General features: G+C 36.6%; 1 protein-coding gene across 1 annotated transcript; it reads right to left on the bottom strand.

Moving 5' to 3' along the window:
* Positions 1 to 2,830: 2,830 nt before the first annotated feature.
* Positions 2,831 to 14,335, bottom strand: LOC104431248 (phosphatidylinositol 3-kinase, root isoform-like). Its single transcript, XM_039305836.1, is given in 19 exon segments — positions 2,831 to 3,259; positions 3,334 to 3,514; positions 3,606 to 3,753; positions 3,893 to 4,036; positions 4,608 to 4,762; positions 5,168 to 5,305; positions 5,490 to 5,660; positions 5,740 to 5,934; positions 6,535 to 6,656; positions 6,731 to 6,866; positions 7,334 to 7,429; positions 7,825 to 7,972; positions 9,240 to 9,415; positions 11,096 to 11,175; positions 11,178 to 11,304; positions 11,397 to 11,555; positions 12,129 to 12,225; positions 13,584 to 13,680; positions 13,934 to 14,335. Coding segments are annotated over 18 exon segments (2,442 nt in total). The 5' UTR covers positions 14,049 to 14,335; the 3' UTR covers positions 2,831 to 3,259; positions 3,334 to 3,376.
* Between the last annotated feature and the right edge of the window lie 961 nt (positions 14,336 to 15,296).

Genomic DNA, 15,296 nt, shown 5'->3' with positions numbered 1-15,296 from the left:
AGGAAAAGAAAGAAAAAGATATAAAAAGAAAAAAAGAAAAACTTTGATTTAAAAAAATAAAAAAATTACAAAAATTATCCATATTAACGCCAATTATCTTATGTAACACTAATGGCATCCATATTAGTGATTTTCAATCTAAATTGACCGAATGAACTTAATTGATACTAATATGGAAATGTTTAAGATTGAATTGTCTATTTGAAATGTTTATAACCGAATTGATATTGATGCAATAGGTTTAACAGTTCATCTTTTTATCTTAGAATTCAAGTATGTTAAAATCATAATATTGCTAGTCGAGTGAAATAAGTTGGTTCGCAAAGTGGGACATATTCAATCACGTTAAAGTTTAGATACAAAAACATGAGATGTATATCACAGCGAAATTTCGACAAGAAGACTCAACATCAAATTTTTTTTTAAACAATTTTGAAAAGGCTTCATCTTTCAAAAATACCCTAGTTTAGATTTAATTTCATAATTTTAAAAATATTTTTTAAAAAATGACTATTTATATTATTTAAAATAATTAATTAATTAAATAATTTTTATTATCAATAATAATTTTATATCTAAATACTTACGTGTATGATGGAAATATTTTGCACTTACTTATTTTTTAAATTATATAAGTGATTTTTCAAAAATAACTTTTAAATTATTTATTTTTTGTGAAATGGCCGGACGCCTAGACTTAGTCAAAGAGAATTTAATGTGGAAATAATGATTCGGAGTCCTAGTCATCGGTTCCCAAGAAGCTGTTCTCCCACCACGTACGAAAGGAAATAAATGTCATGCATTGGTGTCAATGATTTGTCAGTTTTTGGAAATTACAGTGAACTCTAGTGGCAGTAAAAGTTAATTTAAAGCAATAAAAAGACGCCTTTCATTTTCAGTTTTCAATGCGGTTAGTAACGATAAAGAATTTCTGTATCTTAAATGACAATAATAAATTGGGTAATGACAAATTGGTGAAGCGACGACGGTGGTCCGTGATGGAATTCGAATACACGTCGGAATCATAATTATCAGTTTACAAAAGTGCCGTTTTACCTTGTACGAAAGGAAACAGATGTCATGCTCTGGTGTCCATCTTTGTCGGTTTTGGTAACTATGGTGAATTCCAAGGGTTGTAAATGGTAATTCAATAGGAAATATCACGTCCTTTTTTCATAGTATCGGTTTGGATAAATAATATCAATGCTCCTAAACCTTTAACTTAGCATATAATGCGATCTCTGATTTTTTTTTTTGTCTATTCAATGTGATTCGTAAAATTTAATTTAATATGCAATATCATTCATGAGCTTTTAATTTGTTTGATGTGGACTTTAAACTTTTAATAAATATTCGATTCAATTATTGATCGTATGAAAATGTTCAATGCCGCTCATGAATTTGAATTAATGAAATGTTGTATAAATGACTTATTTGAACATATACTAAAATTTTAACGATCACATTGTAAAATAAAAAGTTTAGAGACGACATCGATGTCAAATTAAAATTAAATTTAAGATTTAGAAACCACATTGCAAATCCAAACTTTGATTCTTTGCCATTCCCATCATGTCTCTCCCGTTCAATCACGCCCGTTAATTTCTCGCTGTTTTTGCTGTCGATCTCTCTCGTTTTACCTGCGTAATCCCATTTCCCTGGTCCCAAGGAAGGTCGAGAAAATCATTGGGTTAGGCCCTTGGGCCTAATGGGCCGGTCCATGCCCAATGGTCACTGATTACTAGTAAGATAAAACATTCCTCACCTCTATAAATTGATCCTATTCCTCTCATTTTTCACCATTTTTCAATCTTCACTAGCGTAACACTTCCAAACGCACTTGCTCTCTAAAATTGATCCCCAATTTCATTTATTTCTTTTCCTCTTTTAAATATTTAATCACGTTCTATCGATAACGATGGAGAGCAACAACTACAACTGTGTTTGATTAGGCTGACACAATCTGGACTTCACCTAGCAATTGCTGTGAGACCCGTTCAGTGAGTACCGAATAAAAAAAGCCTACTTGCCATTGCAACTATTTTTGACGGTCTGTTTAACAATCAAACTAACGGATAATTTTTTTTTGCAAAGGTGTTTAGCATTGGCAGATAGATCTCGTAAAAAATTATGTATAGTTTAATGTTGCAGATTAGTTTGTGCACCAACCCACCTGGGAAAAGTATTTTGCGTGATGATTGTAACACGTGACAATGCTGATACGACTTGGAAGACCAATCGCATTATCCAAGTGATAAGCACCTCATCCTGCTTGATGCCACATGTGATCTACATATCATTTTTGATTAGCTTGCACATCATATGTCACCGTCAAATAAAATACACCGTTAGCCGGTCATGAGACGGTCGCTACTGTCCCTCCATGATACGAGTGGGAAACCTGTAACCTTCGACTTGCAAATCAGTTCTGGTTTATGCGACCAACCGCCGAGTGGTGAATGAGTGTTGGGGAACATTCCTTTTTTAGCAAGATTTCTGTGATGCCCTTATGCTAGAAAAAAAGAAAACTAGGGTAGAAATCTAAATGAAGATGTGAGAAGATGAGAATTCAGGCAGTTACTCATGAACAAAAATAATGGGATGAACTAAGGACGTGACCTCTGTTCAAACTCCAAAACAAAACCAAAGCTCTCCCACAGGCGACAAACACCAGAAGGGGAAAACCTGCAAATGCCACAACAAAAGAATGGCCCGGTGTAGAACGAACGATCTGCAGCTGATTCTCTCGAACAAACAGAGTTGACATAGAACAAAACTCAAGAAGAAACATGACCGTTTTTGTCGACGAAACTCAAGAAGTGCAGGTACATAACTATAAAGTAACTTGATTACCTTTATTAGAGCATGGCAATTATGTACAGATGATTATTATTTTGAAGCCTCGAGCAAAGGATGCACATCCGAGCAGAAGCAAGAGCAAGGGGAGAGAGAGCCAGGCAGAAAACAAGATCCTAGTTATATATAAATAATATCTAAGAAAAAGTAGGAATAAAAAAAAAAGTACTTTCCCCTGCCTGTTTCCTCGAGCATGCTCGGTTTCTGCAGCAACAGAAGGCAGCCATTGCTCTCAAGGGAGCTTTATTGTCAGAGGTCAAACTTTTAACCCCAGATTCAGTAAAAACTTGCACTTTCTAGGACCCATTCAGGACCATGAACCCAGATGATGGTGTAAATTATATTGTTGGCTCGAATGGCCTTCAACTTTTGGCTTCGAAACTAGCAAGACACCTGCTCTGGTCTAAACAAACAAGTCAGTAAGAAAGCCCCATCCAAAAAGAACGAAGCAAAAGAGCAATGGCAATCACAGGTCACCTGAATGTTCAGATTCGCAACTCCAGATATATTTATTTCTGAATCATCGCCAATATTGAGCCCACCGATGGATAGTTTCCACCATTTGAGGGAACAATGCATTAACACTATCAGTGATAAGACCCTGAAAGAAATGTATGCAGGCTTCATCGTCCAGGTCCAAGTTGAACTTCTCCTGAAGCTGTAAGCATAGACAGTCTCCGTCATGACCAAAAGCATGACTTCACCTCTGGACAGAAAAGAAAAGACGATGCACAGAAATGGGTTCTAACCTTAAGCATTCCTTTTTCAGGATCAGAAGCGATGTCGGGGATGTTAGAACCCGCCATCAGATGGAAAAGGTTCAAGATTAGGTTACTTGATTTCCGGAGAATATTGTATGCTTCGCAACAATATGTCTTGAATCTTGTGTAGTACTGGCTGAGGAAGGAAAATGTCACCCATTAACACATACATAACAATAACAATTGCCGCAAGTATTCTTTCATAAATGAAAAAATGCATATCTATACATCAACACCATTCTTAAATCTTAAAGAGCATTAAAATAGTGACCTACCTTTCAGTTCCACCCATAGCTTCTACCATTTCTTTGCAAAGTTTCATTGGGGGTGGAAATGGCTTAGGATCACGGCCGAGAATAAAACCAAAGTCAACATGGAAAAGACGTCCATCATCCCTGAGAAGAAGGTTGTCCAGGTGTCTAAAGGACCAGAAATATCAGCATTAGAATATTATCTCTTTGATAATTAAAAACAACTAAATCAACTAAGAAAGCATAAAGCGGACGACATGGCACTTGACAAACTACTTATGTAATGTAGAGAGGATGTGTATTCTGAAGAGGACATGTAATAATCTTCAATCATCACACCTAATCAAATGAAACTAACGTAGACATATATTTTCTAAGATTGTCAAAAAGAAAGTCCTGTATATTTCACCAAAAAAATAAAAACCTGAACTACCACTGAAACGAAGCCTATCAGGACTATTTAGCATTGCACTCGACACCAAAGAATATCGACAGAGTAGAAGACTAAGATAGAAGTTCATTCTTTAACCACGTAGTCAAATTCAAAAGTGAGGTTATGTCTTTTGACAAGCACATAGTTAAGAGATTTTTACCAAACAAAACAAACAGTGCAAAATAGCATTATCTGAAATAATAGCTCCAGCTCCAACACTATTTAAATCAAGAAGTAAACATATAACAAGAGAGAAAAAAAATGAATCTTAATGCTTGAAACGTAATAATTGCATTCAGTTATCACCTGTCTCCAATACCAAGTATATATGTAATAACAGAGTACCCAGCACAGCTCTTTATGAACGTATCAAGGCATGTAGCTGTAATTCCGAAAGGTCCATGCTCATCTGGATGAAACTTCTGTAGATAACTGATAATGCTTCGATGCTCTGAGAGAATCTACATGTAGGTAGAGATGTCTAATAAATTCAAAGATCAATATTTATCATAACATTCACCAGCAGTTTGGCATTAATTATTCAAATTGCATAAAAAGAAAGCTTCATTAACCTAGTATCTGCACCTTACTAAATTGCATTTTGCTCTAAGTCAGGCAACTGAAAGACATCGTTTGAAAAATCAAGTGACTGAGAGATAATGATATCCTGTGAAAACTCTCGGAACCAAATTTGCATCTATCCCTTGATTTTTTATGATGCAGCACACTCTATTTCCCAGTAATCCATATCTTATACCTATTATGAAACAGATTAACTTAAACTACCCATCATCGAAAGTCATCTACTCAACTTCAATAAAAAGGACCTTAAATAATTAATAAATAGTCTTTGGGGAATAAGTTACCTGTGCCAAAGTCCGAGAAGGTATAAATTCCAACATGCCTTCATCTTGTCCCGTGGCTAGTACCTTATACGGAGTCAAGCACAAATCCAGGTTCTCCGACTTAAGTAATCGATCCATAAGAGAGACCATCTGGATAACCTACAGCAAACAGAACATTTTGGTGTTCCCAAAACATTTTTCATCGATGTCCAACTACTTCTCTTACTCAAAAGAGCAAAAACAGACTGAGAACAACGGCATAAGAAACAAGAAAAAAATTCCATGAGCCAGAAAGTTAAAGCTATGGAACATATTTTTAATGCAATAATAGAGGCTTAATTACCAATTGATCTTGTCGAATATCATCTCCTTTCTTAAATATTATCTTGCAACTTCCACCACTTGCTGTTCTCAAGGTAAGACGAAGAGGATGAAGTGCACTTTTAAATATTGAGGACTCTGAAGGATCAATACCAGTGATGAGGACACCAGGAGTGAGTGGGGATCGTATTGGCTGAGAAGTAGAAACAAGTTGTCTGAATCAAGCTAAAGTCAGAGAGTGGAAAAGACAGTTCAACAGAAATTAGAGATACCTCCTCAAAATATGTGAGCTCACTTAGAAGACCAGAAAGAAGCTGTCTAAGCTTCTCGATCTTTTTCTGGGTATTGCCACGTACATTTCTAACGTCTCTCATTATGGAACACAACTGGGCAGTCAACTCTGTCTGACGCACCAAACTTTGCCAGAGTTTAAATCCATCCTCATTTCCATTGACAACAGATGCCAACTGTACAAATTACAATCTAATAACTGCTGTGCAGAACTAGATTTAATAACATCTCTAGCTTAGTCTTTCAGGAAATAGACACAGCATGTGGCCACTATACTGAAAGATGCCGATTCCACTAAACAGAGCCATCCCAAGAATAAGGAACTCAAGAAATTACAATGAAATTTCGATGATTTCTTAATCAAAAGTCCAAAAAAAACCATCACACAAATCGGATGGCATTTCTCATTCTTTTCTACAGTTGGCTGATCATCCACATGTAGACACATTTGAGAAGCATACATGCTCAATCACAAATAGCACCTCCAGTACCATACAACAGAGAAGCCCATTGGTCTTTTCCTAGATAAATAGAAGAACAAAAAAAAGAAAAAAAGAAAGAAGAAGAAGAAGAAGAAGAAGAAGAACAATAGCCCAATTCGGTCGGAGTGAAACCCCCACAATTGCTCCTAAATTTAAATGCCCCATACTTTGCTCTTAAAGAACTTAACTAAAGGATCTCAACCAAACATCAAGACAACGTTTTAACATTTTGGTACAGAACCACCATAAGAGGAAAGATATAACAACAAAGCCAGAACCTTGAAGAACTCAAACCTTCATCATATGCTCTTCCAAGATCTCGTAAGTACAGTAGTATCGTTTAGCAAAAGCACAATCATGAAGTTCCACAGCAACATACCACCGGAGAAAGCTCGCCAGCTCAATATTACGCAATGCTGTCACAAAAATTTTCTTTCGTTAGCAAGAAAAAGATAAGACACTACTGATTCCCAAAGAAGATGAGGCATACAGCGTTGCACAAGAAACTGAGAAAGGCAAGATTTATCAGATCGTTCAAAGCGAAGAGCCTGAACCAACTGAAGCAAGTAGCACTGCAGCTCTTCATCATCAGCTCTCTCAAGCACACTGACAGCATATGCACGAACCTGCAGTGAAGGCACCCAGAAGCATAACAGCATGAGACCCTTTCATTTCCAACGACATTGAAAACTCTGAACATCTCTCTGAGATGCATGCATTTGATGCACTGAAATCCATGATGCTAATAAAGAACTCTATGATGCTAATGAACTACAATCAACAACCAACCCATCTATCTGGCTGGAGGGGGTACAAGCATGGAATGCTCATAATTTGCCAAACTATCTGAAGTCTTCAAACTTCTAACTCCTTTTCAATTTTTTTTTTTCCTTTTAGTACTTTGTAACTGAAAGTATTTAATGGAAATCACTGAATAATCTAAAGCAGAGTACTCAAAGAGAGATTCCAATCATCAGGTTGTATCCTGTATCCTATGTGATAAAGCAACAACACAAAAATTTTCTGCTAGCATGTATGAAGAATAAGGATTATCCTAGGAACACAAGAAACAAACCTCTTACAAAACTCTTACCTCCTCGCTTTTGAAAACAGGAGATAATAGTTCTAGGGCATCGCATACATCAATTGTTTCCCACCGTCCCATTAATTCTAATGCCTGCTTAGCTTCCTGCAAGAAAGGGGAAAAAATTAAGAACAAGGATTATGATTCGGTGGTACATATCAATGATCATTTGGATACTCTATTAAAGGTTTTACCTGCATAGTTCCTTGGAAGAGGTGCTTAACTAGGACCCAGAAAAACTTTGCAAATTACCATGCTGCAATTAAATACTTTGCAATCCTAAAGCCTGTCAAATGCTCTGTTACGTCTGTGCATGATTTGACCACATAATGCACATTTACATGGCATATGCAAGAGAACTTAATATTCTTTTATACAGACAAGTAGGAGCCAAACTAGAGGTGATACTCAGAGCATGAGGACAGGAAATGATGTGCCAGTCAACAGGCATTAGTGGGAATACCCACAATATATAAGAGACACATCAAAATAGTGCTGACCTGAACATCACTCCATTCAACACAGCGAAGGAACTTTGTGAGAGCTCTCTTCTCAGACATCAAAGAAAAGCGAAATTTCCAAAGGAGCTGCCTCTCGTCTCCACTTAAAGTCCTTGTAGGAGGATATTTAAGTAGTTTTTGTATCAACCTTACAATCAAAAGATTGAGCAGGTATTACTAGCATGAAAGGTGAAAGTTGGAAGAGAAGTACAATATTAGCAGTGGCACATCGAAGTTATCAGGAAACATATGATGACTAACATAAACAAATAAAAAAATGATTTTGCAAGATTTATAGCATTATTTAACCACAAACACTTAGACAAGGATACTCAGCTCAATTTAATTCTGTTTATGAAGTGTTCAATAGTTGACTCGATTTAAGGCAAGGTGAAGTAGGCAATCAGAGGTGCAACATCATTCAATCTAACTGTTTGCCAAAGAGAGCTGGATCTGGACATGTAAGTATCACATAAACCTCAATCTAACTGTAATTTAACAAGGCCAACACAATCGCAAACACCTCAATATTCTTTCTCTTGGTTCATGCATATTCCGCAGCAGGTTAATATTTTAAGGATAGAAGTTTCTTCAAGCATGTTAAGGATATCATGAAAAATGGCTTTCTAAAATAACTAAACATGAGAGACCTCACCATCAAGTGACTAAAGCATGTGATTGCTTCATTAGATGAATAATTACTTAGAACTCATGAATAGTGCAAATTGAAGTAGGTCACTATGATGTTTCAGTTGGTGACAGTCTTCTCTGGCAGGCAGTAGGGAACAAACTTACACAAAGCAAATGGTGGGACAAGAATATATAGCAAAATCTATGTTAACATATAAGTGTTTCACACCTTTACACCTACTTCGGCTTCACCCACCTTCTTTAATGGAAGAAAAAGAGTGGAATAAAGAATAATGAACTTTACGTAAATCAGAGTCCCATTCAAAGTGCAAAACAACGGTACATGATAACTGAATTTAAGAGGTTTTTTCTTGTGGGCCAAACTGAAGAGGAATTAAAGAAAACCAAAACATGGCCAATTAATTTAGAGATAACTGATGCCAACATCAATGCAGGATTATCCCATTGAGAAATCAACTTGCGTTCTGGCCAATTTAAGAATCAATGCCACTCTATACATATATACACATGCATAGCCACACATACGCCTAGAAGCATGCGGTCAAACACAGAATAGCTGAAAACATATAGATTTTTTATCTACAGGAGGTTTATACATAATAGCTCTAACAATTCATGCAACTTTTATCGCAACGTATCTTTCTGGATTTAATGATGATGACAGCTGCTTGAAGAAGAAAAGAGCACAGTAATTTGCCCTTATACTATAAATACCATAAGTTGTATCACAGTTTCTATCACATAAAAAAAAGTCAAAGACTTACTTCCTTTGAGTAGAGTTTGGTTTAAGATCCTTGTCAATGATACCACGGGTTAAACTCCTTGCTAGCTTTAGTTGCTTGTGCTCAGATGGATTTATCCTTCCCACTTCAGGGTCCCATACTATAACAAGTTCATTTGTTAAAACTATTGGTGGAGGTAAGAAATTCGCCCCAGATTCCTACAAATCGACCATAATACACTTTTTTCACAAAAGGAGAATGAAATGTCTCATGGAAGGTCAACTTGCTAACTGATGCACAAGAAACATAGTGTCTTGCCAAAGAAAATAGCCACTTGAGCCACCAAGCCAGGAAACTGATAAAGACAAACTAGCAACTATCAAGCACCACTTTTATAGAATTCTAAAAGGGCAGCAACTCTGCAACATTCGACAGAATAGATAAGACAACCAAAGTAAATGGATTGAGCATTAAAGACTTTCCAATATGCATTAAGTTGGCAACAGCCATCATACGTCAATCTATGTAGGAGAATGTTGATCAAACCATAGATGACTTCTAACGTCTCATCTCAGCAGTAAATTTTGCCATGGTGTAAGCTAATAGTGCAAGAGGCTAAAATTAATGCTACAGCGCAGAAGTTTTGTAGTAAGTAGGACTAGGGTTACGGAAGTACATTGAATATCTAATCACATGTAGTAGAAGGGAAACTCTTCTTAGGAATAAAAATATAGTCCTTAAAATCGACATCAAAGAGATTTTCTCCAGAACAAAGAAATCCCTACTCTAAGAAAATACGGAGATTGAGTACACTGAGAGAGTTACAGCACTAAACTCCAGTCACTCTGCATGCACATTCACAATAAGACAGATCTATCAGTGTAGGTGAATACAACCTCTTTTCTTACATCATGTTTCACAATTAGAGTTAGGAAGGTATGAGATTAACAGAGAAGTAGAGAAAGGAAATTAAAGGAAAACAATAAAAAATATCTTAGTTTCCTTCACTAAAGCATATTTAAGGGAAAATACAAAAATGATAATGAAACTAGACAATGGACCTAAATGACCTTTGTATTGTCCACAATTCAAACAAAAGTTAGGTAGTAATGGAAAGGTGCCTGGGTGCATTTCCTTCATATAATGTTGTCCTAGAAGGAATTGCTTCCTCTAACTTCCGCACATTTTCTCCTTTCAATTAACCAAATAGGGCAAATACTCTTGGCAAGTATATTTCCTCCCCCTTTCCTCCATCCACACTCTTACGAAACCAATGCTTCATATTGACATCAGCTTTACTAATGATATTACCAATACAAGCAAGATAGTTGTCATATTAAGCATATGGCATGTCTCTTGGATTTCCTACTGTTGGCCAGGAGAAGGAGCTTTAGACAAGATGAGGAAAACCAGCACTAACTGACATTACAGGTAAGCATGAAGTTTTCTGTGACGAACAAGATAACAAACTGTGGAAAATGAAATGGAATTCCACTTCAAATTCTCTTTTGTCAACAAAGCATGTGTTAACCCAGGAATAGAAGAAATGCACCAGCAACATACTTAATTTTCATTTGCTCATATCATGGTGAAGATACTACATCCAACAATAATGTCTGATAACCCAATATCTAGCGTCTAAATGTTTTTCACAACAAGCACCATCACACAGAATGAGAGGCCTATAACTTTATGCAAAGTAAAGACACCTGATGAAGAGGAATGAAGAAAATAGATGGACAAGAGAAAGTCATGACAGTGATACATTGTGCTTTCAATAGGCTCACTGTCTGGTCTAATGGACAAGTTTTCGAGGCAATGTGCACAACTTGAACAAAAAACAAACAAACCTTTTAAGAGATAACAACATTGTTATAGCGTTCTTCCTGAATGTTTACCTGGAAAACAACTTGATGTTCAAAGCTACAAAAGTCAACAACCAGGTATAGATGGGAATTTCCAATTTTATTGCTCTCCGTTCCTTGACTTTGTCCATAGCTTTAAATGCAAGGTGGTCTAGCCAATCAATTCGTTGAATCTGTCCTTTTTCATATTTATTCATAAGCTTTTCCAAGCGCTCCAGCTCACCCCACTCATGCTTAGGGACCTAAAAACATATTGCAAGTACCCAAAATCATCATTGCTTTCGTGCCCAATCTGAAAGTTGTAATCACCAGCATAACATGTAACAAGCAGAACCTTTCCAGGAGTATTTGTTGGAAATGAGCCATCAGCTTCCTTTCCTTGCCAAAGTCTAAGCTTCTGCTTCCCAGTTTTGAGCTGCTTTTTGCTGCTAAATAGAAGAATCGTAGCCCCACCAATCAACCCCTCCTCTTTTCCACAAGAAACATCCCAGACCTAAAATTTTTATGTCAAAACAAGAATTTTTGCTCTCAATTAGATGTAAAATTCAATTAGATACCATAGATTAACACCAAGGGTGCAAGCATCAAATTCTCTCTGAACCACATTTGAGGGATAAAAGTTTATGAACCATTTGCATCTGCAGATGAAACCATTGCCTCATCACTTGGGAGACAAATGTGGTGATATTACCTTAATAACGATATCAAGAACCAGCTAAAGTTCACTGACCATGCCTCTCAACAGAAGCTAAGTATTAATGAAAAGACATGCTTAGGTAATTTCAACATAATGTGGGATGATAAAGAATACAGTAAAGAACATATGGTCCAAGTATTAGCTCTGAGCAAACAGCCTTTCACTATGGATCAACTTTGTCAAAGGATAATCAGGATTACATGTAGCAATGCCATGTTAAGATCAGAGTATGCCCAACAAGTAATAAAGAAGAGATACAAATGTATGTAATGAGAGGTGTACTTTAAGAAAGCGGAGCATTTTGGTATAGATACAAAGTCAGCTAAGATATATCTACAATACACAAGTGAAGAAACATTCCAGACTCACTGTTAAAGCAAGTTGTGAGTGAGCAGTTAAGTCTCGATATTTAGTACTCAGAGTGATGAGTTCATTCCAAAAATATGGTGGCCCTGCAGATTCCAACCTGGCATTGAAATGAGTAGCTAAGATTTGGATTGACGTTGAACAGAATCTAAATCTCCAACTACCCATGTCATATACTCTTATTGACAGAATAAAAAGAGTTATATTCAATCGATCACTGTTAGGGGGACCACCATGCTGGACCCCCAACATCTACCTGTAACAGCAGGCAATTGTTCATCCATAATATAAGTAAAAACTAAATTGAACGTCCACCACAGTTTATTTTGTCAGCATGTTTATTGCCCAACCATGAACAGAGTTCAGTATATAAATAACAGATAATGAAAGCAAAACCAATTGCGTGACTTTGTCTTCTGAAAATGAAGACAAAAGAACAAAATCTTCTCATAGCAACTAGCTGTCAATAAAGACCATGAGATTTTTTTGTTTCAATATTTCGTCCATTGATGGCCATTGACATAGGACCGTGTTATTTGGTTCATCTTCCATCTCCTAGGATAAAATCTAAGAAATTGATAAGCATCATCTAAAAGATATACCCAAAACGAACTATTTTTGAAATTCCTACAGTCTCTGGCCTTTGATTTAAGCAACCTCGAAAGCAACAGACTCCCATACTTTCTAAGAAACATGAGCCAGAAAGTGCCAAATTAAGCTCCAGATAAATGTATCATTCAGTTAATAGGAATATGAAATAATTATTCCAATGGACTAATTTGAACACAGAGCTTCCAACAGAAAAAAAGAAAAGAAAAAAAAGACAGAGAAACTGCTAATGGATTTAAACACCACCAACTGTAGGGTTTACAATTATGACTATTGAGGCAAGGCATATGAATCAAAATTATTTCCAGGGTTACATTTAAACTTTTCATTGCCACTCACGCATGAAAGATCGGAGTCTGTCTCTTTACAAGGCTACCTTATGCAACAGACAGATTGTGCCAGAAAAACATGCAACGTCAACTAATGCCCTAAAACGATCGATACGATGAAGTACATCCCACATTCCCAACCATCAACATAGGCCACGCTGATGGTACCAGATTCACTCATGCTCATCTCTCTCACTCCTCTAAACAGCCACTTCAGCATGAACCACAAAAGAGATCCATTGTGTTACAAATCAGCAACGTCCTTCCCCAGAACTATGTCACATAATATAAGTTCTCTTGTGAAGTGAATAGATATTTTTAAGTTTACCCAGATATCTCATCGTCGTCCATTATGTTTCCCTAAAGAAAAAACCTTTTTCAATTGTCTCTACAAATAGTGACCAAGATATAATAGAAGAAAATGTCACTTGTAAGTAGTACTTGGCACGGCGGATAACAAAAGGATCATGCATGGGAAAAAGGATCGGCACATGAGGACCGGATTAAATTAGGTGGGCACCTCGTTCTAGTGGGAAGACCAAATGGGGCACCGTCAATGTACAGAGAGCACTCGACGTAGAGCTCCGCCTTTCTCTCCTCCGCGGCATGATCGATCTCTGCAGAAGGAATACAGTGGAAACGGTATATAACAGCTGAAAGCACAAAAGCCACGGCAGAATCTAAAGACTCTCGGTCCGCTTAATCATTAACCAACAGCAAGAAGCACACGTCTCCAGCCTTTCCCTGAAAACACACGACCACAGAAGTCTCCTTGCACCATCAAGCAGTTCACCCATCTACAATTCACTCCATTTCTAGCATTTTTTCCTTCTCTTGTTCTTCTACTAGCCAAAACTCGAAAAGGGTTACCTGGGTTTGGCAAGCGCTTGGGAGGCAGAGCGCCTTCCAAGTTCTTGACCCGGAAGGTAACGGGGAGATTGATGTCGCGCGACAGGAAGAACCGGAACTCGTTGCCGCCGCTCATCGTCGTCGACTTCGCCGGGGCTGGACAGAGAGAGCACGCGAATCCTCCTAGCCGCAGAGGGCCGCCGTCGGACAAGCGGGTGGGTTTCGCCGATCCCGAGCACGGACGCTGAGTTCGGTTCGGTTGAGGAAGGGGAAGCGCCGGCGGGGGCAACGGCGGCGCCGGAGAGACACCGGGCGGGGACCAACCGCTAGATCAGACGGTTAATTTCGTTGGATCGTTCCTGCGACATGAGTTTTATTTTATTATGGAAAATTACACCTGCAATCGAATTCTAAATGTTTTGAAAATATATAATTTGAACATTTTAAAGTTTAGTGCGATCGAGTCAATAGATAATAGAGCCGATCTGCTGACTTGGCACGCTGAGATCCTATCTGGCGGGTTGCCGTGAATCGAATCGGATAGAATTTTATTTTATTTTATCGAAAATGCGGATGAGATGCATTACTTAACTGATTTCTTTGCAAATATATCAAAAGCATAAGCACATAACAAATCTAAAAATGCATGGGGGGGATAAATGTTAGTTTGGTAAAAAAACACATTTAGAAAGCCCATTTTTGAGTGATTAATGTAAATTTTTTTTTATTTGTTTAAAATTAAGAAAATAATGTTTGTAACCTTTTTAATTTATATTTGATAACAATTTTAAAGATGTTGTGTAAACACTTTTATTAAAATTAAAATTCATTTTTTTACTAAAAGACATCAAAGAAAAAAATTTACGTGCGCTATTTCTCAATTAAAATAAAAATACTTTAATTACAATAAAAACATGATAACATATGCTTTGAGGAAATAGTTCATTATCCTTAAAAATTACAAATATCCTTAATTACTTCATAAATGCATAGCTATTTGATCACGTAGACATCAAATAGAAAAAAATTTACGTGCGCTATTTCTCAATTAAAATAAAAATACTTTAATTACAATAAAAACATGATAACATATGCTTTGAGGAAAGAGTTCATTATTCTTAAAAAATTACAAATATCCTTAATTACTTCATAAATGCATAGCTATTTGATCACGTAGACATCAAATAAAAAAAATTTACGTGCGCTCTTTCTCAATTAAAATAAAAATACTTTAATTACAATAAAAACATGATAACATATGCTTTGAGGAAAGAGTTCATTATCCTAAAAATTACAAATATCCTTAATTACTTCATAAATGCATAGCTATTTGATCACGTAGACATCAAATAGAAAAATTTACGTGCGCTATTTCTCAATTAAA

The sequence above is a fragment of the Eucalyptus grandis genome, chromosome 2, assembly GCF_016545825.1.
Source record: "Eucalyptus grandis isolate ANBG69807.140 chromosome 2, ASM1654582v1, whole genome shotgun sequence".
Classification (NCBI taxonomy): domain Eukaryota; kingdom Viridiplantae; phylum Streptophyta; class Magnoliopsida; order Myrtales; family Myrtaceae; genus Eucalyptus; species Eucalyptus grandis.
This window is presented reverse-complemented; position numbering and strand designations above follow the sequence as displayed.